Raw genomic sequence first — 26,138 nt, 5'->3', positions numbered from 1 at the left:
CCTTTCCCATCTTCCTTTCAGAGACCAATCCATTCCACCTTGAGTCCTGTGCATTCCCCCCCTACCCTTTTTTTCTGCCTGACTAGAAGAAAGTTTAAAAAATCAGAAGAATTGCATCTACCCTTATTCTTTCAACAAATGTTTATTGAGTGCCTAACGTGTGCCCGGTATCGGTTGGGTGCTGGGGATCCCACCGCAGACAAGAAAGGATATAAATAGGAAACTCTGGGAAGAGTGTGGCTATTTTATTATGAAAATTTAAATGTCTGCTCCATACATGCTTTTCTTCCTCCAAAAATCTTTGATTGGAGGGAAAGTCTCAATTCTTCCTTACTTGGCTATTGCTTTAGTCAATGTCTCCTAACTCCAGACTTACTAGCTTTGGGTAATTGCAGGTTATCTGATTTAGTGTGTACTGTTTTACGGGCAGCTCCCTGAAGCCCTGTCTCCCTCCCCAACCCAGTCAGGAAGAAACCATAACAATCAGACATGTTTGTTTTGGTTTTGACCAAGTATCAAAACAAACTTTCCAAATGCCTGTGGCTTCAGCTGAAAGCAATGGAGGCTTCCTTGCTGGAGTAGCTGGGGGGAAGGCATTGGGAGGAGTAAGAAGATAGATACTCCAATATCTCAGGGACGTTTGATAGATTTGTTCAGAAAGAAAATACAGTTCTGAGATGTAGTTCATATAATACCTAGATTTAAATAGAACGCTTTGATTAGGTTGGTTAGTTGAAGGGAGGTTTTTCTTTTTATACCTTTGTTTGGAGAGATTACCTCCTGAAAAGGAAAGAAAACAAAAAACTGATCCATTGTCTGATGAATTATACCTATCATTTTAAATAATACTTGCATGCCCCATCCAGCTGTAGTTAAGACTGACATTTTTATTTTTAAGCCCAATCAAATCCTCCTCATTTTATGCTGTTTAAGTAGCAGCATCAATTTTTAAAGCCTCTAGTTTAGTCTGCATTAGTAACACAATATAAAAATTTAATGTACTGTAACTTCTCTGCATTGGAGACCTGGGAAGATGCTCTGCTGTTTTCTTCCCAAACTACAATTTAAAATAAATATTAATTATGTGTAAATAAATGATCCATTGGATAGATACTGTCTGCAGCATACGTGTGTGTGTGTACATGTGTGCAGATGAGATGGGTAATGGCAAATATTAGATGCATCCAAAAGGGAAGTTCTCATTCAATCTGTCAGTTAGAGCTGGTTGATACTCCAGGAAGGGGGAAAAGTTCCTTCTCTTACATTTTAAGAGCCAGTTGTAGCAGTCAATGATTGAGAGATGAATCAGGTGCCCTGTTTCTCAAGGGTTATTGCATATACTTAGTTTCATTTGCATAGTGTTATTTGGCATACCTGGGCACTTCCCCGGATGGTTTTATGTTCCGTAATCTTTAGTAAAAGCCTCATAAATCTGTGTTTAGCTTTGAATGGGGAACAAAGCAGAGACAAAATAAATCTCTTTAGGAATAACTTTTTTTTTCTCCCTTCCCCAATGGTCTCTGTTCCTCTCTTCCCTGCTTTGGTTCATTTTGCCAATTATTAGCAAGGAGAAATCTAGTTGTTATGTCGCTGCCAGCCACCCCTGAGCCCTCAATGCTCAGAGGGTTAAAAGATATTATAATTTGAACAGAAGTCGTCTCAAGGCCTACAGCTGGCTAATAACAGAGTTGTATTGAGCTCGAGCAAACCCCACAGCTGTGACTTTTCGCCACAAGGCGCAGGCTAGACAGGGCCCTAATCAGATGGGCCAGCCGGGCAGTGGGGCCAGTGTCTTTATCGGCCAGATGGTGTGAATTTAGACACTTTTGTTATGCAATCACAGGGAGGAGTTGGGGAGAAGAAAACAAAACAAAAGCCACCATGCTGTGCGCTTATTTGAGTTTGAAATTAGAGACAGATTTTTGAAAGTTGAAGGTTGAATTTTAAAAACTATTTTGGAGGGGAAAGGGACACACTCGCTTGTCGTGAGCTGGAGTTTGGCTGACGGGACACTCTCCGTCCAAGGCTGGGGCTTTTTCCCTTTCCCCAGCCATCTTTTATTCCTCTTTTTCCCTTTCTGAAAAATGCAGGTATGATTCAGGATTGTGATAAGAGTTCTCATATTTCCCCACCTCCCACTTCCAACTTGTTTTATTTTTTCTCTCTCCTTCAAAGACTCCGGGTGGAGATGGGGAGAATAAATTGAGAGTGTTTCAAGTAAAAGGTTCTCCAAATAAGTACTAGAATAAAATAAACCAAACCAAGCCAGAGAGAAACAGTGGAACAGCTTTCATTTTCATTCATTAGGAAAAAAGAGCACCTCTGAGTCTCTCTGGGGTTGTTACGAACACAGTCTTAACCTATTGCCAAGCTCAGTTTCCTCTTCTCTTTGTTTTATTTATTTTTTTATTACTTTTTTTTTTTAATCTTAGAGTCATTTTTAGTTTTAGAAAACACTTATCAGGAACTTCAGACTTGCTTGTTGGAGAATAATCCTAAAAGCCTTTTAACTAAAGTAGCTGAACCTGAAGTTGGTCACTCAGGCTTTGTTTACACAGCAAAGGGAAGGCAGAATTGAGTTTATCATCTGAGTAATTCAGGGACCTGGTTTCTTAGCTGTTCCACACTGTTTGGGGAGTGTAGGTTCACAAACATCTCAGGTTCTCCACTTCCCATTGCTTGTGCTAATATTGCTGGCAGGAGGACTGAATGCCGTTAAAAACAAAGAACGACTAGAACATATTAGTGAGAACTTTTCTAAAAATAATAATTTGCTTTGGCCAACTTAACAGACCCAGAAAAAAATTTAAGATGGGCTCAAATGGGGCTAATTCAACCAAGTTCTATTATTTTTATACCTTTACTATTATAGTTCAATGGCCAAGTATGTTCTATGTATGTTTTGTGCTGAATATCAACATTAGAGATGATATTTAAATATGTTACTGTTGGAAAATGGAGGATTGGATCCTAAAGTTTATCTGCATTTTTCTTTGAATATCATTTCCTCCCAAGTTCTTTCCCTACATTATACTACACTGGCACCAGGCTTACATTTTTATCTGTTTTCTTTTCCTCCAGAGGAAATCCCCACGGAAGGCAGCTGAATTCAGCTGAACAATTTTGAAAACTTACTCAGCCCCCTCAGAATCATTCCTACCCAAACTAAACAGATTGGCACGTTCTGACAGTGTGTGCTCTTGTAATTAAATTGTACCCGGCATTGCACACATATTTGGGGTTAGGTTGACATGCTGGTGATGTCAAAGGGGAGAGTCTTGCTTGAAGGTCTGTAGGTAGCTGGCATGTATGGGTCTTTTGAAACCGTGTTGCTAAGAAAAATGGTTTGCCTGAGCTGCAAAGGTATTACGTTGACATAAGCAATATTCTAGAAACAGGAAAGGTGGGAGAAATGGGTGGGGGGTAGGGATTTGGGAAGAGAGACAAGGGCTTTAGGAGGTGGGAGAGCAGCTGGACTGCATTTTTATTGGTGTTAATCTTGGGATGGATTGAAATTTTAAAAGTTAAGACCTAATATAATTTCAAAGGCCAAATATTATTTCAGAAAGTCCCAGTGGCAAACTCTGGTATTTAAGAAAGTTGAGACCATTTTTCTTTTCCTTCCTACTAATTTGATTAAATTTCTTAAAACCTCATTGTGCCCATTTGCTGCAAATGTTTAAGCATCTCTCAAGTATATTTTACTTTCTGAGGATGGTAGACTTACTCACTTGCGAATCCACACACCCATGAAAGAGGTGGGTTTAAAAAGTTTTAAGATATTTATTTGTTTATGTTTAATTCTGTGGAGAACCAGAGAGGGCAAATGAGCTGCAGAGAGCCACAGAGCTAGGACTGGGGCTTGGCATGGTGGCATACACCTGTAATCCTAGCACTTTGGGAGGCCGATGTGGGCAGATGGCTTGAGCCTAGGAGTTCGAGATCAGCCTGGGCAACACAGCAAGACCCTATCTCTACCAAAATGAAAAATAAAAAATTAGCCAAGTGTGGTGGTGTGCACCTGTTGTCTCAGCTACATATGGGAGTCTGAGAAAGGAGGATCATTTAAACCTGGAAGGTTGAGACTGCAGTGAGTCATGATCATGTCACTGCATTCCAGCCTGAGCAACAAAGGGAGACCCTGTCTCAAAAAAAAAAAAAAAATTCTAAGACTGGGTTGGTGCTAGGCCATTGGGTTCCTGCTGTCACATGACTTCCCTTTTTCCTTATGTTATCACCACTTTCAAAGGGTGCTCATGGAATCCCCTAGCCTCATGGACTTAAACCTAGAAGACACTCTAGAGAGAATCAAATCCAACACTTTCACTTTATTCATAAGAAAGAAAAAGCCCAGAGGGGTTAAAGACATTTGACTAAATTTGTGAAGCTGGTTGGTGACAGCTTGGACACCAGAACGCTGATTCCCAGTTCAGCAATCTTCCTAAGGTATCATGTCAAACTTATGCTACAGAAAAACTACCATGGGCAGGGCAGTGTTCACATATAGTTTGGTTATTGTTAGTGTGCTTACTCCTTAGGCATATTCTCCAACCAGTATGGATGATAAAGATTTTTTAAAAAGCCATGTCAAGGCTACATCCTTAGCCAACTATAGTTGATAGTGGACCATGTACCTGAGATGAGCTAAGAGGTATTCAGAAGTCTGTAGCCCTGATAGGCAGCAGATGGGCTCCCTGGTGGTAAGGGAGTGAATTCCCAGTGCTTCTTACCAGCAAGCTTCCTTTGCCCTTCTCACATTTGTCTAGGTATTTTCGAACAGATACCTTTGGATTGGAGTGTTTTGCACCCCTCTCAGGTCCTAGGGAGTACTTTCTGTTTGTTGTAATTGCCCCAGGGGATCTTCTTTATCTCCCTCTCAGCTAATCCTATCAGCATTTATTGAGGTCTTTCTATCAGGTACCCAGCACAAGAGGGACGTCTTGGAAAGTGGAGTTTTCAGAGCTGGGACTTACAAACAGTGGGATACCATTTCTATTTCAGACTTGGTGAAAATTATTGGAGCTACCATCCAACAGCTCCTTGCTTCATTTTCCTCGTATTTTAAAATGTATACCATAGTTCTGGTCTTCCTACTTCATCTGAAAAATGATGGAAATAAGTGAATGAATAAATGTTTATAAAGTATAGCAAGATCTCTGGAGAAAGATGTTATGTAAATAAGGTTTATAGTAATCCTGGCAGCCACTTGCAGTCTATTTTACATATTTTCCTTCCTCTCGTTTCTTTAATTATTTACTGAGCCACAAATATCTAAAATATCATAAAATCATTGAATATCAATCTGGAAGTGACCTTATCCATCTTAATATCCAACCTTCCGTGGTTCCGATTACAAATATGACTCATGGGAAAGTTGTGATTTGCTGAGAATTAGCCAGCTTCTAAGTCACAGAGTGAGAATTTGAGTATATTTTGGCTTCAGGTTCAGTGTTTTTTATTTTTTATTTTATAAAACATGGTCATAAATCCTGCCCTCAAGTAGCTTATAGTTGGGAAGCTACCTTAGACAGATTCATTTTTTTTTTCTTCAACTTTTATTTTAAGTTCAGGGGACCATGTGCAGGACGTATAGGTTTGTTACATAGGTAAACATGTGCCACGGTGGTTTGCTGCACAGATCAACCCATCATCTAGGTATTAAGCCCAGCATCCATTAGCTATTCTTCCTGAGGCTCTCCCTCCCTGCACCACCCCTCTGACAGGCCCCAGTGTGTGTTGTTTCCCTCCAAGACAGATTCACGAAGGTGAATGTTCTTGTGGCCAGGCACTACAGCTCATGCCAGTAATCCCAGCACTTTGGGAGGCCGAGGTGGGCAGATCACCTGAGGTCAGGAGTTCAAGACCAGCCTGGCCAACATGGTAACAACCCATCTTTAGTAAAAATACAAAAATTAGCTGGGCGCGGTGGCACACACCTGTAGTCCCAGTTAGTCAGGAGGCTGAGGCAGGAGAATTGCTTGAACCCAGGAGGCAGAGGTTGCGGTGAGCCAAGAAGGAGGCATCAAGCCATTGTACTACAGCCTGGTGACAGAGCCAGACTCTGTCTGGGGGGAAAAAATGTTCTTGTCATGTGCTCATTGCATTTTCTTGATTTAATAAATTTCTTTCACTCTTGGTTCCTTCCCAATCTACAGTCGATGCTGCGAAAAGAAAAGCTGTGGAAACCGAAATGAGACTCCATCGGACCCAGTCATAATTGACAGGTAGGGGGAAAAAGTGATTTTTCAATCATTTTTGGTTCCTTTTCTTCATGAACCTCAACTCTGAGTACTGATCCATGGAGCTTTGCTGTCAAGTTGGTTTCATGTTATTTCAAGTCACTAAGCTCATCCAACAAAGGCCTCCTCATGCTGGCCTTTCTTGGAAGAAGCCAGAATCTTCCTTTGGAACACGTGTCTCTAAATCTGTGGTGGAGTCTTTTCCAGGTGCACCAGCTTCAGCCTAATAAGTAGTATGTGTGGTGCAGGATATAAGCGATGGCACCTCTCCTTTCGGGCAGGGTATGGTCTCAATCAGTTTTCTAGAAGAAGCAATGTGCCCCAAGTTAAGTGGCACCCACTTTATTATTCTCGGTGATTGCTGCTTGGCTGGAAGATTATCAATTCAGATTATGGTTTAGGGGATTATGGCAAGCTCTCTGCTGTGTTCAGGGAGATTCCTTTCTACCATGGAGGATTGCATTCTGTGTTCTATGTTATATTCAGAATGGGAAAGATTATTTGGGACAAGACACTAATTCACTGAAATGTGATTTAGGCATCCTCAGCTGTCTGTTTTTTGTGATTGGAAACAGAACTTACAAACCAATGAAGAAATACCAAATTAACTTCCAGAAATCATGTAATTTTTAAGAAACCCCATATTCCCATCCCTAATTTTTTTCTCTTTCGTTAAAAAACGGAATAATTCCCTATTGCTTCTTTCTTTGGGTTTTCACATTTCTAGCCAGGTCCTGAAATGGATTGGAGAGACCACAGTCTCCAAAGTTGTTATTCCAATATTCCAACAAATTCTCAGTTGGGAGAATGGAACCTCTGGCATTCTTCCCAGAAAGCCAGCTTGGTTTCTTCGTGGAAAGTATAGCATAGCCTAGGAACTGAGGAGGCTGGAATTCTGATCTTGTCCTAGCTTCTGACCTTGGACAAAGCACTCAGCATCTTTGTTCTTCAATAATATAATGATGGGTTAGGGGGTGCAGTCACTGCTGTAGGCTTCAAGAGGCTACTGAAATATCAATGGCAGCTTTGCAGTGTTCTCTGAGATGCTTGAAGAGGATGATGGGCAAATATAAAATGTTTGTTGGATGTGTATAGTGTCTTTGCCATTTTAGAAGGTTCCAGTGAGCTGCGTTTTAGGGAGCTATTGGGGTTGCTCTGGTCTTTTTTGAAAGTACAGAGAAGCTTAAATATATAGAGTTGCAAGGACTCTTTGGAGTCAGTCATTTTCCTCATCTAGCTGAAAAATCTGAACGCAGAGCAGTGGCATGACTTGCCCGTGGTTGTGCAGCTGGTTGGGCAGAGCTGGCATTAGAACACAGCTGTCCTTACTTCCAGGCTGGGTGCCGTAACTCACGCCTGTAATCCCAGCACTTAGGGAGACCGAGGTGGGCAGATCACTTGAGGTCGGGGGTTTGCGACCAGCCTGGTCAACATAGTGGACCCCAGTCTTTATAAAAATACAAAAATTAGTCAGGCATGGTGGCACATGCCTGTAATCCCAGCTACTTGGGAGGCTGAGGCAGGAGAATCGCTTGAACCCAGGAGGCACAGATTGCAGTGAGCCAAGATCACGCCACTGCACTCCAGCCTGGGTGACAGAGACAGTGAGACTCTGTCTCAAAAAAAAAAAAAAAAAAAAAAAAGGAACACAGCAGAACTGTCCTTACTTCCAGACTGTGCTTCTCTCCATGGCCACAACCTCATTCTCCCAGCACTTTTTCTGTCCTAACTGATGAGTTGGATCTGTTCATTTCTGTGTTTCCCAGGGATTCTCTGGGAGACTGGATGCATATGAGAGCAGCCTAGACCCTGTCCTTTCCGGCCTGTGGATTGAGCTCACTAATCTTGATCTAGTCTTTTCCACTATCTTTAGCTTCTCTTTTAAGAAGGTACTCTAACCTCATGACTGTTACATCCTTTTTCATAATAAACACCCTGTAAACCAGGTTTAGAAATGTTTGCAAATCTGTAAATACTCACCTGCACCTTGCTTCTCATAAGTACACACCTTAATGGCTCTGCACTAAGCAGGAGCTCTTACTTTAAAGAACTACATCTCACTACATTCACCGATAAAGTTGAATATGCTCATGTTTTCTTCCTATGTAATACACATATGTACAAAAGAAAGTATCTTTGCGTCTATAGAAAGAAAAGATTTTCATATTAGGCGCCTTCATAGTTTGTGCTAGCATGCTCTAAATTCTTCTGAGAAAGTGGAAATCGTATCTTGGCTACAGATTATGAGTTTTATGTGACTGTGGCATTTATTTTTACTATCCTATGTGCAATAAAATAGCCCAGTGATGTCTCTGCCTCACTTGAAATGTGCGTTACTTCTGAAATGTTGCATGTCTACACATGGAAACATACATACCAAAGGGTACTGTAAATTGTCCAGTATCAGGTTTTAAGTGAGCCCACCTTACTATAAACAGATCCATTTGTTTGGCTTGCTTATTGTAGGGCTTTTTTTTTTTTTAATGTAAATTTTACGGTACATGTGCACAACGTGCAGGTTTGTTACATATGTATACATGTGCCATGTTGGTGTGCTGCACCCATTAATTCATCATTTAACATTAGGTATATCTCCTAATGCTCTCCCTTCCCCCTTCCCCCACCCCACAACAGTCCCCGGTGTGTGATGTTCTCCTTCCTGTATGATGAGTTCATGTCCTTTGTAGGGACATGGATGAAGCTGGAAACCATCATTCTCAGCAAACTATCGCAAGGACAAAAAACGAAACACTGCATGTTCTCACTCATAGGTGGGAATTGAACAATGAGAACACATGGACACAGGAAGGGCTTTTGTTTTAAGATAAGAGTTCTCTCACTGAAACCTTGTCTCATCGCTCCTGAATGTCTTTCGGGTTTACCTTAGCCTTCTTGCCTTCATTTTCAGAAGTAAAATGGCATGAAGCAACCTGAGCACCATAGTGGGATCCCATCTCTACAAAAACTAAAAATGCTAGCCAGGTGTGGTGGTGCACACCTGTGGCCCTAGATACTCAGGAGGCTGAGGTAGGAGGATCACTTGGGCCCAGGAGGTGGAGGCTGCAGAGAACTGTGATCGTGCCACCATATTCCAGTCTGGATGACAGAGGGAGACCTGTCTCAGAAAAGAAAAGAAAAAAAAGGGCATAAAGTCAGGTTTCCATTTGTTGAAGGTGGGAATGGTGCTTACGGTATCCAGGGGTTTGGATCAGCCTTGCGTCTGGTCTCTGCGTCCATCTGCCAACTCCGTGGGTTCCCTCACAAGCCCCAAATGGGTGCAATGTAGTCTATTTTGGATTTCCTCTGTGTAAATATAGAACTCTGTTCCTTGTCCTTGTTCCTATAATGCCAACTAATTATCTCCTCCCCCTTCTCACCTAACCTTACCAGATGCAGTTAATTTACACTGTCTGTCTTTGCGTTTTCTGACACAACAGGCACGCTCCACTCTGGCTCAGAAGAAGTCTGTTTATTCCCTTGAAATGTGCATGTTCCAGGGAGAGGGAGAGGATGGTTCCCCAACTTTTCACCACCAAGGACCCCTTAAGCTTCTTCCTTGGTGAACACAGGGTTTTGCAGGACTTTGCCTTCCAAACTGCTATGGACAAATAATAATGCAGCTATAATTCCATTTTTATTAATCAAAAACGTATAACAAAATGGGAGGGAAAAACATCTCCTCTCAGAAATGCCCTTGATACCATCAATGGCCAATTAAGAGTTTTTGATTGGGATGAGATAACCAGTGTTACCACACTGACTTGGGAGACTTCCAGCTCAAACACAAAACAACTTGGCTTTCTGGTGAGTCCATGTGACCATATCCCAGCAGATCTTCTGTTTCTAATAGGCTGCTTGAAATACGAAAAATCGCTTTCACTACTTTGTGGCCCTTTAATTGAAAACCGTTGGAGTTTACAATAGGGGATCCTCCATTAAGGACTTAGTTCTCCCCTTCTCAAGACTTAGCCCCAGAGTTGGAGTTTTTTCCCCCAATACTAAATTACTCCCTGCCTTAATCTCTCTAGAACATAAATTTATTTTCTATTTTCATTTTTTTGTTCAGTATGCTTTTGTGAATTCTTGGGCAACTATGCCCCTCTCCAAAAGGCTAGACCAAAACACAGCCTAGCAGGACTTGCTGCTGAATCAAGGGTCTCCTGATTAATTTTTAGTGTAGAAATCCAAAGTCCCCATCAGGGGAAAAAACCACAAAACAGAACAGAACAAAACAGAAACACTAATGAAACATCATTCTTACTGTGGCCTTCAGCTGAGCTCTTGTCTATAAAGGCCTGTGTGGTAAATAAAAATAAAAGGCTCAAATGGATTTGCGTTTGTGTTTTAGAGGGAAGCTCTAATTCAAACTTGGTTGTTATGGGCTGTGTTCTTTTCAAACTCTCTTCTCTATCTGGCAGGTTCTCTGACGATCCAGTGAGCCTCTGGGGGGCTCAGGATAATCTGGTGATCTGTGAGAAGAGGACTTTAGGGACAGTCTGACTAATGTGGGAGAAGGAAGATGAGTCCCTATTGTTCCTGTCTTTGTCAGCCCCATAAAAAGTCAGATGGATAGAGAGGGCAATAATTTATTTTGAATCTTCGTAGGCTACCCATGTGCGTACTGGTAGGGTATTTTCTAGTAAATAAATAAAGAGGAGGTCCAACCTATTTCTCACACGCTAAATATCCCAGTCTTTTGTCCCTGGACATTGGTCTCGTATATTTCTGAGCTCTGTTCCCAGGAGGACCACTTTAAGTGTTGATGTGTTTTTGTTTATTTTCTTTCTTGAGAAACCAAACAAACAACACAATGACCTTCATTCAAAAGGTTTATTCAAAAAGATCTGAATAAACTGAAGTTTATTTGCCCATGAAGGCTTCTCCTGACACCATTTTCTTTTTTTAAAAATTAATTGTGGTAAAATACATATAAAATTTACCATCTTAGCCATTTTAAGTGTGTAGTTCAGTGGCATGAAATACATCCACATTGTTGTGCAACTATCACCACCATTCATTTATATAACTCTTTTCATCTTGCAAAACTAAAATTCTGTACCCACTGAACAATTCCCCACTACCCATCTCCTACCCCCACAAGCACATGGAAACCACCATTGTATTTAATGTCTCTATGAAGTTGACTACTCTAGACACCTCACGTAAATGGAACCAGGTAGTATTTATCTTTTTGTTTCTGGCTTATTTCACTTAGCATCACCTCAAGGACTCTCCATATTGTAGCATGTGTCAGAATATCCTTTCTTTTAAAGGCCGAATGATATTCTGTTGTATGGATGAACCACATTTTGTTTGTATATTCATCTGGCAATGGGTTGCTTTGACCTTTTGGCTACTGGAAATAATGTTGCTGTGGACATGAGTATATGAGTACCTGTTTGAGTCTCTGCTTTCAATTCTTTGGGGAACATACCCAGAAGTGGAATTGCTGGTCTAGATGGTAATTACATTTTCATTTTTAAAAGGAACTTCCATATTGTTTTCTATAGCAACTGTACTATTTTGCATTGCCACCAGCGTAAAATGCTACTGCTATTTTACATTGCTGCCAATGTAAAATAGTACAGTTGCTGTAGAAAACAATATGGAAGTTCCTTATTGTTCTTCCATATTGTGCATAAGCACAAGCAAGGCTTCCAACTTCTCCACATCCTTACCAATCCTTGTTTATATTTTATTTTATTTTATTTTTTTGATAGTAGTCATCCTGATGGGTGTGACTCTTGTTTTCTTCTTCCACCATCTTGGTGTGGGCATTGTCATCTGCTGGTCTCACCTCTGGTCCAGGCTTGTCATCGGCCCTTCTCCTGCTGTCTAACACAGTCTCTTCCTGCCTTTCTCTGCCTCATGAAGTAACTTGTTCTACTGAAGCATATGTTTGGATCTACTTTCCCCTGGGCCGTACTTGTTCTTTCTGTCTCTCAAGTGTATTTCTTAACTCCAGTGAAGTGCGATTTGTGGGATGGAAACTTTTAGAGAATCATGGTAGAAATAGAATTTGGGTAGTAGTTGGAGTTGAGCTGCAGGTGAGATTTATATCTACAAGGTGACCTATGTCTGCAAGGTGACCATTACCTCCCATTCCTCGGAAATGGGCAAATCAGATATATCAGCAGTGTTATCTCCTGAGTGAAGATTTCTGGCTCTGAGAAGGATACATAAAACCAATAATAACATTTATCTAACAGTTAATTGGCACTTATAGTATGTTGGGCATTGTGCTATGACATTTGTGCTAGTAAAATCATCTTAATTCTCAATGGTTGATAAAAGTCTCAAGTTTGAAGGAGTTATGTAACTCAGCCAAGGTCACATAGCCAGTTTGCTTGTGAAATTGGAATTTCGTCAATAGGTAGAAATTACAGAGAGAAAGATTTTGGTGTAATAGGAAGAAAAACTGCAGAGTTAAGAGCTGTGAAGATGGAAGGGCCTGGTGGGTGTGATCTGGAAGAACTGATAGGAACACTGGAGGGGGAATCTGTTATTGTGGAAGGAGTGGGTGCTGTTGGCCCCTGAAATAGCATTTAACTTGAGATTGTGTGAGTCACATTCAACTGTGTGACAGATTTGACAGAATGTCCGTCCTCGGCGTGACTGAGGAGTGGATAGTGCAGTGCAGCAAAAAGGCCTCGGATTAGGAACAGAAGACCTGTGTTGGGCCCAAGAACATTTCACTAGTTAGCTATCTAATGTTACAGAGGTCAAGAGCCTCCTCTCTGTGACTCAGTTCCCCTATTTGTCAAATGAAGTGCTTTGGGTTCATGGGTGACTAATACACTACCTTCCAATTCTACTTTCTCTGATTCTTGCTGAGGCCTCAAGTTTGGGGGTCAGGTATGCTAATTCATCCCTGCTCCTCAATAATTTACCAGAGTTATTAATATATATGTCTTCTCTGTCCAGACTCTTCATCTCCAGTATGGGAGAACCCAGTACTGTGAAGAGCCCACAGAAACCTGGCCCCAGGCTATTAAAAAAAATTTCTTTTTGAGACAGGGTTTTGCTCTGTTGCCCAGGTTGGAATGCAGTGGTGCAATCATAGCCCATTGCAATCTCAAACTCCTGGGCTTAAGTGATCCTCCCGCCTCATCCTCCCAAGTATCTGGGACTACAGTTGTGCCACTATGCCGGGCTATCTTTTAAATTTTATTTTTTTGTAGAGACAGGGTCTCACTCTGGGCCCAGTTTGGTCTCAGGAATTCCTGGCCTCAAACTATCCTACTACCTCAGGCTTCCACAGTGTTGTGATTACTGGTGTGGGCTGCTGCACTCAATGTATTTTTTTTTTTTTAAGTGAAAATTTCATTCTCTCAGGGAGGGTTTAGATTTTCTCAATAAAAACCACAGATTATCTATCCAATGTGAATGCATCATTCTTTCATGATCTTATTCCGTTGTTTCCTAGCAAAACCTTTGTTAGTTTCTTGGCCATTTCAGGGAATTACAGGTAAGATAAAGGACTCTGTAGCTGGGAAAAAGTGTCCCTATGGATTGAAGCTCTTCATTGGAGGACACTGGAGCCAAGTGGTAAAAAAGAAACAAAATTTTGTTCGAGAAAATGACTCTCCTCCTCATGATTGCAGAGGTGGTGCTGGAAAGTTCACTCATGTAATTGGGTTAGTATTTAAGAATTACACTTATTCTGCTTGCCTGGCCAGCTTCCTGACACTAGAGTTTTAGGATTTGATGCAAACTAGCTTAGTTGTGTATAAATGGGCTCGTTCCATCATTCATTCACTTGCTAAGTCCTTATGTTATTCAGTCATCAAGCAAAAAATATTTGTGAATGGCAGTGAGAGATCAGCAGGGAATACAATAGGCATGGTTCCCGCTCTCATGGAGCATACAGCGTAAATAAGCACACAAAAAATACGTATTCACAAAATACAAAAAGCGCTCCGAAGACTAGGTCAATGGATGGTACCTAGGTCCCAACATTCGAATCCCATCCTTTCTTTCTCTGTGGATCCCCCTGTCCGGAACACAGATCTTGAATTTTTCCTCTTTTCTCCCTTTGTATACACTATTTCCACCTGGAATACCCACCACAAGCACTCTGCCAATATAAATCCTATCCCTTTTTCAAGACCTAGTTCAGATTCTACTTCCTCAAAGATATTAATTCTTGTAGTGAAAATCTTTTCTCTTGACATTTATCACAAATTCTTACTCTTGTTCAGGGGTATGGGCATTATTTATTTATTTTATCTATTTCGTGCTTGCTTTACATTTCCAATTGTATTATAATTCTTAGATATCAGACATCACATGGCATTTAAATCTTGATGCCAATATTTATTAGCTGTGTGATGGTGTTAATAATACCTCTCCCCTTAAGTTGTTGTGCTAAATACATTAATGTAAGGTGCCCACATAGTGCATGATACAACAGATGCTTTAAAAAAAGTCAGGGCAATTATCCTGTATCTCACATTGCATCTTTGTAGTGGCTTGGATGCTACAGACACTCCATAGATATTAATTCACAGATTAATCTCTGACTGCCAAACATTGAAGAGTTTGGGTGATTGAGTCTATTGCCAGTTCATATAGGACCATTCCTGTGACTTCCTGCATTCTACAACCTCTTAGCGATCTTATGTCCAGTGGCAGATAGGTACAGAACAGGCCCAAGAACAGATATCTAGGGTTGTAAAGCAGAATAAAATTCTTACTTATATTTAGTAAATATTTATCAAGGGCCTATTATGTCATGGACCTTGCATGGGGTCTTAGGGATAATAAGATTGAGTAAATAGAAGGCTTTCCCACTAAGAGCTTGGAGTTTATGTGGAAAAACAAAGGATGTGTAGATATGACTAGGATGCTATGCAAAATGCAAAAAGTACCATAAAAGAGATAAAAGGATAAGCACTCTGGAAGATCTGAAGTGCGGAGATAATTTCCATCATGGCAGAGATAGGTGGGGTGATGGCTATACCTCGAATATTTACAAATTGGAGCAGAATGGCCTTCTAGGAAGAAAGTGTGTTGGAAAAGGCACCTGGAAAGGAAAGAATTTCCTAAACCTGCACATAGTTTTAGAGGTACTTGGCTACATGTGACGAGAGACAGTAAGAGAAGTTGGAGAGATTATTTGGGCCCAGATTTTGGAGGACTTTATATGCCCATACAAAAGTATTTTGACATTACTTTGTTAGTGATGGAAGATGTAGAAGGGTTTTGAGTTGTGCCATTTCATGATCAGGCTGGTATTTTGGAGACAGAACTTTGAGGATGGATTGGAACACGGAGAATAGAAGTAGGGGAACCTGCTAGAAAGTTTTTTCCCTGCCAGATACTCTGGTATCAGCCACTGGAGGGAAAGGTCCTTTTTCTTACCTCTTCACACCCTGCTTCCCCTCCCCCAGCACACTCACCACTCCAAAGCTTTTGCTGATGTTGCCGCTTGTCCCCATGAGTACGCGTCTTCTTTGTTCACTGGGAAGCTCAGATTCATTGCAGGGAACTGCTGTTATACCATCTGGCAATCTGTGAATTTTTTAGTAGCCTGGATGTTTGTGAGAAAGCAGAAACTCAGGCCAGAATCCAAACCATTTATAAGTAATTCTTTAGAAAAGAGGGAGAAAGATGAAAACCAACTCACCATGACTAGCATTCTGTCATTCAAAGTGCTTGCCCAAGACCTCTGGATCAATTCCCAGTGAAAATCAGAGGACCAACTGGATGGACGTGGTTATTAGAACAGATGATGCCATGCTTCAACTTCCAGCTTCTTCCTTATGAAATTGTGTGATGTGATTAAATAGCAGATTTGCTAGGAAGTGGATGGGTCAAGGAGCAGAAGAACAGTACTCTAAAATTGTGCTGTGCTGGAAATAAGAAGTAGGTATTTGTTTTTGGAAGAGACATCTCTTTGCAAACTTATCCAGCTGGCTTTAGGAGGAACAAAGGTCGTGGAGCCTGGGAAAGATTAGGATAAGACTATATATTTATCCAAAGAGGACCTCCCAAAACTGCCAGTTATTATCTTTCTTCTATTGGAGTGAACAGGGCTGGATAAGTTCTTTGGGCCCATTTTTGACCCAGCTAAGAGACTGGCATGCCAAATGGTTGGGAAATGAGACCTATATACCAAGGAGAGAAGGAAGTTATCCACAGATGATTCGCAGATTTAGGATTCTACCCACTAGGGATTGACTAGATGATTTGTTTGCGAATTAGAATCTTGTAAGAATTGTTCTTTGCTGCTGTCTTCTACACATTGACCTAGAGTTGCAACTGGAGGGGACATTTGATCAGAAAGAGAAGTAGCTGAGTGATGAGAGGCTCCAAGCCTGTCAGCCAGCCTAGACCAAAGCCTATAAGGAGTCAGCATTTCATCAGTCTGGACTGGCTCATTGATGAAATTGTTGTCCTCCAAGAAGTTTTGTTGTAACCTCAAAATTTCCAGTGAAGGCAAACTTTCCTGGTCCCCTCGAGACCACCAAGGAGCTGGAGCTGGTGAGAAATGCAGCAGCTGCCCACATTTAACAAGAGCCTTTGAGAGGGAAATAAGGGGAGAAATTCCTAACTCCATGGATGTGATGACAGAAATGGAGGAATTTGCAGAGATGGAACAAACACTTTGGGACTAGTACCTGAAAAAGCCCCTAAGTAGCCAGGACTTTTAAAACAGAGAACTCACAAGATGGCAGTGAGATGAGGGCTGGGGCTATTGTGTCTCTGAATGCTGCTATTTCCATGTAGCCCCTCCAAAAAAGCCCCAAGGTGTGGGTCTCTCTGGAGATAAATGGTGAGCTGTTTTGGTGCTTTATGCACAATTGTACAGGACATTTTTCTAATTAATTGAAAACGACGTGCACAACTCATTTTAGCTACAGACTGGAAATGTTATCCCACATTACAGAGTAGAAAACCCAATTGAAGATCAACAATTTCGGGAGCTGTGTAGCTGGCCAAAGACTCAGTTGGGATAAGAGACAAGGTCTCCAGCTCCCAGAACAAAATCTAGGTGGTCTCTGCAAGGAAAGGGACAAGAGAAACAGTGGGATTCACATAGAATAGATTGTGGCTGAATTACAAGGCTTCTAACTGAACTGAAGGCTTGGAGGATTTCCTGAAGGTCTGAGGATTCATTACCTTTCAAGCATATGGCTTGGGGCAAACTGATGGCATTTCACTTTACTATAATCAGTGATTTTGTGTGGAGCTGGTTTCTTACATGCAAAAAGTATTTTCTCACTTCAGAAGATACACATAGGAAATAGATTTCTGACACGTGAGCTGAGGACTCAAAGTGGCTGTTGTTCTTGTAGTATGATAATAACCACAGTAAAATTTGGCATCAGCACCGGTTTGCTTACTCCTCTGTCATTCATTCATTCATCCATTCATTCAATTCTTCCCTCTCATTGAATCTAGAGTTGCCATATTTAGCAAGTAAAAACTAGGATGCTACTTAAATATAAATACCAGATAAACATGAATGATTTTTTTAGTATGTATATCCAAGTTAAATTTGCATTTCAGATAAACAATCATTTTTCAGCATAAGTTTGTCCCATGCAATATTTGGGATATACCTCCACAGAAACATAATTCATTGTTTATTTGAAATTTAAAATTAACTGAGCATCTTGTATTTTATCTGGCAAACCTATCTGAATCCTGGTTTCTTATGTGAGGAGTTGGAAAGCAGTGGCCCTCAGTGTGGAGGGGGAAGAGAGATGTTGTGTGGCCATAACTGACTTCAGACCCAATCAGCATATGCTATGGCTCCTTTATTTTAGTGATTTTTAAATCTTTATCTGGGGCTCATAACCTTTGCCTTCTGATCTATACAGAAGCTGATTCACACGTAGGAGATTCACTTAAAAGGCAGACAGGTGAGCAGAAAGCATTATTGGGATCCATCAGCATTTTCCCCTCTTCTTTGTCAGTTTCTCCTCACAGACTCCCTCCTCATGTTCAGTCTCTTCCCTCCTTTTTTGTCACCTCTCAATGCCTTGGTCTCATGGTCTGTCTAGACCCTGCTTTATGGACTTGTCACCTCCCCTGGATTGTTTTTGCTTAGTGTCCACTGTCCAGCCCCTGTGCACTTTAATTCTGACTTCCCTAAAACCCTTTGTTTAGCATTCTCCAAGTCTGCTTCTCCAGCACTTTAAACATGTGGGATTGTTTAGGCTCGAGTGATAAATTGCACAGAGTTAAAGGTGAAGGAGAAGCTCCACTCTCTCTTCTTGGTTGTGGCTGACGCTTGAACAAGAGCCAGACTTTACTTCGATTTAACGCTAACAGTCCGCTCGATACTTACCCAAGCAAATGTAGAGTGGCTAATGCATTTTATCCTCCAGCTGGCAAGGCACAGGATGAAGAGTAACCACCCTTTAGACCTGTATCTGGATAATGTAGAGAACTGGAGAAAAAAAATCTGACTTCGAAAATGTGATGTCGTTTAGATTCAACCTACATAGCAAAAGGGACAGCAAAGTTAACCCCACCCCTGCTTCCTTTACTTGTCTTTAATCCACCACCATTGTCTCCATCCCCTTCTTTTTCCTTTGTTTACCTTTCCTCTTCCTGCCTTCAGTTTTTTGGCCTCCCTTGCTTTCTATCCATTGCCCTGCATTTCTAGTGGGTGTCTAACCTTGATTCCTACTCAGGCAATGAGAAACATTTCCCTTAGCGACTTGCACCCCAGTGCCTTTCTCCTAAAGACCTCCCTTTCTTCTTTTCATTCCCCGATGAAGAATAAAATGCTGGTTTCACTGTAGGTGTCCCATTTATAACTCTGGGCTGGCGGTTTTCACTTCAAGTGGCGTCCATTGAGCTTGTAAATTGTATTGGATCAGTGAGCCCATAATGAGACCTCCAAACCCAAACACTGGAAGTCTGCTGGGATTTTATTGTTCATAAAGCTTCTTCCCCGGGGAGGGATAGAGTCATTAGGTGTGCACTGTGTTTAATATTTGGTCATGACAGGAAGCAGTAATTTTCTATTTTTATGGTGGCTTCTGAGTTTTTAAAGCAATTGTCTAATTCCCATCACTGAGACTGGAAGCAAATTAACTAGACAGTGAGGAAAGCCTGAGTAAGGGTGGTTTGGGTTGGGGCACATCTTTCTTATCTTTCTCCATCCTGTGCCTGACCTGCTCCACCTTTGATGGTTGGCACCTGCCTACACATGGGCACACCTTATCCTTCGAGCCCCCTGAACTCTTCCTGTCAGGTAGAAACATTCCTTCTCTGCAGAGAAGGTGGAGCTGTGCCTCCCCACTTCTCAACCCCTGGGAAAGCAGGCAGTTTTGAGCATGATGTCCATTCTGAAGATTTTCAACTTAATCCAGCTTAAAGGTAGCTCCAAGTTGCAGTGTAAGTTCTCCCTGCCTCTTGGGGTGGGAGATGGCTTTGGCTTAGAAACTTCTGAAACAGAGACAGACCAGTTGCTCTCAGAAACCAAGCACCCAGAGACCAGGAGAGAAAGAGCTATTGGTGAGTTTGCATGGTCACCATCAGTTGCCCAGGCTGACCTGTGATGTCAGAACAAGAGGTGGGAATTTCTGAGTACATGGGCTCAGCTGCTGTCTAGTCACATCTGTACAGGGCCATAACCAGCAGATGATCCTATAGGTCCTGGGGCCAATGATCTGTTGGATTCTGGCTGCTGGCCTACCCTGACTGTGGGATTTGCAGTGCCATGGAACCAAGATTCTATGATGTAATTCCAAGGACAAGGAGGAAGAAGCAGAAGTCCAATTGCTTGGATTGAGATCTATTCTGTCTGTGGAATATCTTGGTCTCTTCAGAGCGTTTTCCCTGGTAGAAAACTAACATTGAGGCTTCAGAGACCTGCTTCTTGGGGATGCCAAAGCCAACCTTTTTTTTTTTTTTTTTTTGAGTTTTACAGGCCCAGTGGGAACCAGCTGAGCAAAATTATCATGCTGGATCTGGCCCTTAAAGCTGTGGAACTAACTCTTAGCTGTTAATCAAATGGGATGACCTTGAGAAATACTTCCTAAAAGCTTCTTGGCATTTGATGCCTGAACTTGTTGCACATTGGATAATTCCAGGGAAAGTTAAGAAACCTTGGCCTGAAGGCAGAAAGCCTGACCCAGGGAGTAAATAAAAGCCTCTCCTTTCCAAAGTGAAAATCATGCATACCTATCCTCTGAAATAGTATGTTGCCTGCAAAGTGAGAGGATGCCTAATACCTTCCCAGTGTTTGGGGGTTCTTTGCCTTTTTTTTTTTTTTTTTTTTTTATTGCCATGGATCCCACTGATGGTCCAGTGAATCCTATGGACCCATAATACTAATGTGGCTTGTTTACATTTAAAATGGAAGGAAATGGTAAATGTTGGTTGGGGGTCAGTGAAAATAAGATGTAATGTTTATCCAAGCTCATGGACCTCTTCACACTCCAAATGCATGAGAAGTGCTACCAACTACACATCAGCACACGGTGCTCTTTTTCTTCCTATTCCGTCAGCAGCCCTTTGTTTCTCTCTCACTTCTTTTTTTTTTTTTTTTTTTTTTTTTTTTTTTTTTTTTTTTTTTGAGATGGAGTCTTGCTCAGTCACCCAGGCTGGAGTGCAGTGGCACAATCTTGGCTCACTGCAACCTCCGCCTCCCGGGTTCATGCCATTCTTCTGCCTCAGCCTCCTGAGTAGCTGGGACTATAGACGCCTGACACCACGCCCGGCTAATTTCTTTTTTTTTCTTTTTTTTGTATTTTTAGTAGAGATGGGGTTTCACCATGTTAGCCAGGATGGTCTCGATCTCCTGACCTCGTGATCCACCTGCCTCGGCCTCCCAAAGTGCTGGGATTACAGACATGAGCCACCGCGTCCGGCCGTTTCTCTCTTACTTCTTTACAGTCTCTGTGCTCCCTTCTACTTGCAGCCTTTTCTCTTCTTCCTTTCCTCTCATTTTATGTCTGTCTTTTTTTTCTGTCTCTCCTCCCTCTGGCTCCCATCTTCCACTCCCTAAGTTATCCAGAGCTTCTAGGGAAGCCAACTGACAGCGTGCGTGTCAGTAACTTAGCCTTGGCTGTTCTGTGGCTCTCAATGGGCCATTTGTTTGCTCCTGCGAAGGGAGAGAAAAAGAAAAACTTTTCCAACCTATGAGGTCCGTTGTCTCCCTAGGGATCCTTGTTTGAATCTTTGCTGTAAGATTTTTTTTTTTTCCTTCTATGAAGTACCAAAGAAATAATTGCCTTATCGTTAACAAACAGAACCTGGCTCTTATCACCCCATACCCCAGAGCCTTGGTGCGAAAGTTGGGCCGTGCCAAGTGCATGCATTAACCTGATACGCGAAACCCCCTTTCAAAGCCAGTCCTTGGAGGATGCTCATTGAGGGCGTTTTTGTCGAGAGGTGGCACAGTGAAACCCCTTCTTATAGCTCTAGGTGCCAAAAGAGATTGGCTGGCGTTTACACCCCTGTTACAACAAAAAAGAGTGTATTTTTCTGGGAGGAACATTTTCAGATTGTTCTAATTGTCACCGGCAATGAGCAATACTTGGAACTTGAGTCTTGCAGTGGCCTTGCTGGAGTTTCCAAGCATCCTTTGGCACAGGAGATTTTTTGGTTGTATGGGTATGCTGTGGCCGGTAAAAGCAAGCGGACTATAAAAAGGATGAGGGCTGGCTGCCCACATGGCCCTGTGAGAGGACAGAACATGCCCTAGAACTCAGACCCAACTGTCAGCATGGTTCTGCGTTTGTTTTGGGACCCCAGAGACCTCCTGTGAGGGCTCATTTGCATCTAGGAACAGCCCCTTTGCTCTGACTTGTTCATGGTCTATTTTATCAAAAACAGAGATCTTCCTCTGGAAACTGGGTAGATTGTGGCATCTCACTTAAATCAATGGTATCATTTTCAGGCAAACCGACTGTAAGGCTGCTCTCTTTCTCTTACCATCTAGTCACAGAGCAACACAACTTCTGGGGTCTTTTGGGTATTTAGACAGGGTGGGCACATGAGGGACCTGGAAAATCTTCACTTTGAGGTCAACATGAATTGTGATCCTTTAAAAAATGTTTTCCCTTTGAGTCTTTTTTTTTTTTAAATAAATAAGGGGACTGCATGGCAAAACACACATGTAAAAGATATACAGTGTACAGGCATTAGATACTGACAATGAGTCTGAAAAGGTCCTTGGGGAAGGTTGTGTTTGGGGTAGGGGGAGAAATCCTCTTCAGTGTTTCCCAGCATTCCTTCTAGACATCTGGTTCTCTCATTTTCTCTCTGACTTCTGCCTTTTAAAAAATATAACTCCACTATTGTCATTATTTTTTATTATTTTTAACCATTTAACTAAATGTGCTGAATGGTGATCCCACATGACATCTTGTCTAAAACTCATTTGACCTTCAAAAGTGATCACCTTAACCAATTTTTACTGGCAAGTGTCTTGACTTTATTACTCAGGAGACAGTTTATTTTTGTTCCTTAAAGAGAGAGTGAGCAAGAGAAAGCGAGGTTTTCTTGAGATCAAAAGAAGGGAGGGAAAGAGTGAGGAGGTTCTACCCACCCATCTCTACTGGAGCAACATTTTTCTCTTTCCCATCCTGTTTTATTATTATTCTCAGTGTCCTTATAAAAGCATAAATAAATAAGGTGAAATCTCACCCATGCCTCCTGTAACCACATTTCCCTCTTAAAGCATTCAGGCCCTCCTCTGCACTTTGAAATTGGATTGCTGAGTTGGAGTATTGTCTAATGTAACCATTGTATTATTTTCTTTGGCCCACTAAGTAGAGGCCAAGTTGGTTAAATTTTAAAAGACGAATGAATGTGTGAATAAATGAATGAATGAATGCAACTGGGTTGAGTAGTTCTGCAATCCAATTTTAGTAGACATAGGTCTGAGTTAGAAGAATTAACTTTGCTGATATCTGCCTCCTGCTGGTCTGTATCACTAAAACCAAATATGATGAGGCACAGTGGTGTGCAATTGGTAGACTCTGGGTAGAGGCCCCAAGTGGAATGAGCACAATGAATGAATCGCTGCTCTATGCTCAGATGAAGTGGAGTGAGAAAAATCAGTAGAATAGAGTAAGACTGTGTTACCTCCTTCTCCCTGCACTAAAGAGCTGGTTTAGGTTTCTGGCATCATAAATCTCAAAGACCTGTGAACTACTGGTAGACAAGAACACTTAAACTTTAGCATCCTACCTGGGAATGAAATAATTTTAACCTTTCTAGGTTATTTGAGGTGATGTGTTGGGAAAAACATTAGGGCCTTGATCTAGAGCATTTTTCTTTTTTGGAGTGGAGCTTCTTTAGGTGGCAGCAGGGGTGAGGGCATTGTGGTGCTGGGGAGGCACCACATCAGGTCAGGGCTAAGGAGCTGCTATCTGCTTAAAGCTGCTGCCCTCAGGGTCTCTTCTGTCTTGAGAATGTAGGTTTCATTGGCCTAGGCTTTGCCACATGTCAGGAAATGCAGTGATGGTTGGACAAAGGCTTGACCAAGTCACCAGGAGTTTGTGAAGAAGCAGCCTTCATGATAGACCAGGCTAAAAAGGTAATCTCCTTTGTGTATGTAGATTAAAGTCTGGATTTCTAGAGCATTAATAAATATCATTTATACCATTTGCAACAAGAGTGACTGGCTTATAGCAGTTGGAGCCTCAGAGTTAATCTCCATGTCGCCCTATCCGAATGTTCTTACTCTCATACCATCCCAAGTTATTGAAGGCAAACAAGGCTGTTGATTCAGTTAATCAACTACTTGGTCAACCCACAAATGCATAGCGAGCACCTAGTTGCACTCAGCACTGTGGTAGTAATGTGGGGGTGGTGAGAGGATGTGAAAACTGCTGGTTAAAGATGAAAGGGCATGCCCTTGTGGCAGGGAAGAGGAGGATTTATGCATTCTTGATTCTATCCAGGCTTATTTGTGTGTCTATGAACTCGTAAGACACACTGCATGTCTCTGGGGCTCAAACTTAGCAGTGACTTCTGGAAGTCATGTTGATATTGTTGCTGGATTGTTTTTTCTTCTGTGGTCACTATTATTTTCTTGGCCTACCCATCACAAAACAGAGGTCACAGCACCATGACCTTTTCCTGGTGGAATGGACTGCTTAAGAAGTCACATGGCCAAGTTTCTATCGGGGGTCCACATTTGTTTCCTCCACTCTTTTAATCAGAATGCTCATTTAATTCTATTCCAGCACCTGTTCAGCAATTAACACCCTACGATTTGCATCTTACCCTGACATTTGCTATCTTTCCAATTAGTTTTTATATCAGTATAATTAGGTAGGGTTATTACAGTGCATCAAGCAGGGTCATGGTTATTCCCAAGCCTTTAAGCGCTTTCCCAGATTTGTTTAGGGAAGCCACTAAGGGCAAATGGTTGATTAGGATCACTGTTTTTCTTCTTCATTCAGATCAGGAGAAAACTGTTTCCCCATGTGGCTCATGAAAGATCAGGGAAATATGTCAACCTATAAGAATTAGTATTATGTAGTTCATGACTTTTGGGCGAATTTACAGAGGATTATAAATAAGGTGTACAAGGTGAATGTACTGCAGGCATTTTCTATGCTGGGATCATGACAAGGTCCTCTCCTTGCTTGCTTTGGGTGATCAGTGGCAAGCACAAAGAGAAAATGTTAAGCGAAATCGAAACCCTCAAAGTCAACTTTTCAGTATTCTTGTGTTTCTGAAAGAGAAATAAATGCTTTCTTCCTAATAGTGCAAAGGAGTAAAGAAAAGGCAAATTCACATTCAGCCAGTATTTGTATTTAAACTTAACTTTGATTTTGTAATTTTTACCCACCTTGGGAGTACCTGAAGAAACAAAACCAAAAAGTCTCCACCAAAATAATACTAATACTAATACTACTACTACTAATAAAAGTCAGAGGGCAGAAGCTTTGCGAGATCCATTGACGTATCTCTTTATCATATCCTGGATACTTGGAACAATGCCTATATTTATAATATAAGCAGGAGGGAATTGTTGCCTGTTATTAAGTGGAGTGTCCAGAAGTGAATCTTTGATAAGTTAAGTTTAAAATATATGCCATTCATTAATATTATATATTATAATGTGTATATATTATTTCTCCATATATGCCTTATCAAATTCATAGAGTTTTCTCATGTAGGTATAGGTTATTCATAAATGTAGAAGTCAAATTTCATTTCACCTAATACAAAAGTCCTGGAATTTTGAGAGTTGATAATTGTTGGAAACAGACAAGGGCTTTGGACTTTTTTGGAAGAGCTTGGGTTTTGGTGGGCCCAGTATTGTCTGTAGTGGTGTCTGACTTCCATGGTTTGAAGGAAAGAGCCTGATGGTTTGGGAAGGTGTTATAGCAATATCCGGATGCTGCCTCTGATACAGTTGTTGGAGAAACAATGCCATAATTGATGGGGGATGTAATAATGCCAGATTCCTCAGGGAGAGAATTTTACACTGTCTGATTTCATATCGACAAGGTTTTCTTTTACCTGTGATACAAGATTGCATGGAGTCATCTTGTTGTGTCTTGCCTTGATTTTTTTTTTTAATAGTGGGTGGAAATGTGATTTGAGAGTAGTGTGGATCAGAAAGCCAGGAAATCCACATTGTTATAACCGGAGCACCTCAATTTGCTATTTGGGGGTACCTGAAATGAAAAATTCCAAGTACTGAGTTGGGATGCTCTGAATGTTTCTGCCTTAATTAAGGAGAGAAGAGAGATTTGCAGGATGGAGGGAAAAGACAGATGATTAGAACCGCCTGATATAGCAGAAGTGCTTCCACACTGCCTTGATATTCCTTCTTCAATGCACTCCACTTAGAGCAGGCACCCAGCAAGTAATAGTTAAAGGGATGATGGAGCCACTGGGAAGACCACAGGAACTCACGAGGGCAGTGTCAGTGGGAGAAGCAGGAGGAAAGAGTGTGGCAAGGTGTGA

The 26,138-nt window shown here is 41.5% G+C and overlaps 1 protein-coding gene across 2 annotated transcripts in view; it reads left to right on the top strand.

Moving 5' to 3' along the window:
• The window catches only part of EBF2 (EBF transcription factor 2), a 205,175-nt gene that overhangs the window by 7,010 nt on the left and 172,027 nt on the right, over positions 1–26,138 (top strand). For both annotated transcript variants that reach the window (XM_008977203.5, XM_034965861.3), the window contains exon 6: positions 6,156–6,224. In XM_008977203.5, coding sequence (XP_008975451.2) covers positions 6,156–6,224 — 69 coding nt within the window. The remainder of the gene's footprint in view (positions 1–6,155; positions 6,225–26,138) is intronic.

The sequence above is a fragment of the Pan paniscus genome, chromosome 7, assembly GCF_029289425.2.
Source record: "Pan paniscus chromosome 7, NHGRI_mPanPan1-v2.0_pri, whole genome shotgun sequence".
In the NCBI taxonomy this organism is placed as follows: Eukaryota; Metazoa; Chordata; class Mammalia; order Primates; family Hominidae; genus Pan; species Pan paniscus.
The sequence above is the reverse complement of the archived record's forward strand: the minus strand, read 5'-3'. Positions and strand labels throughout refer to the sequence as shown.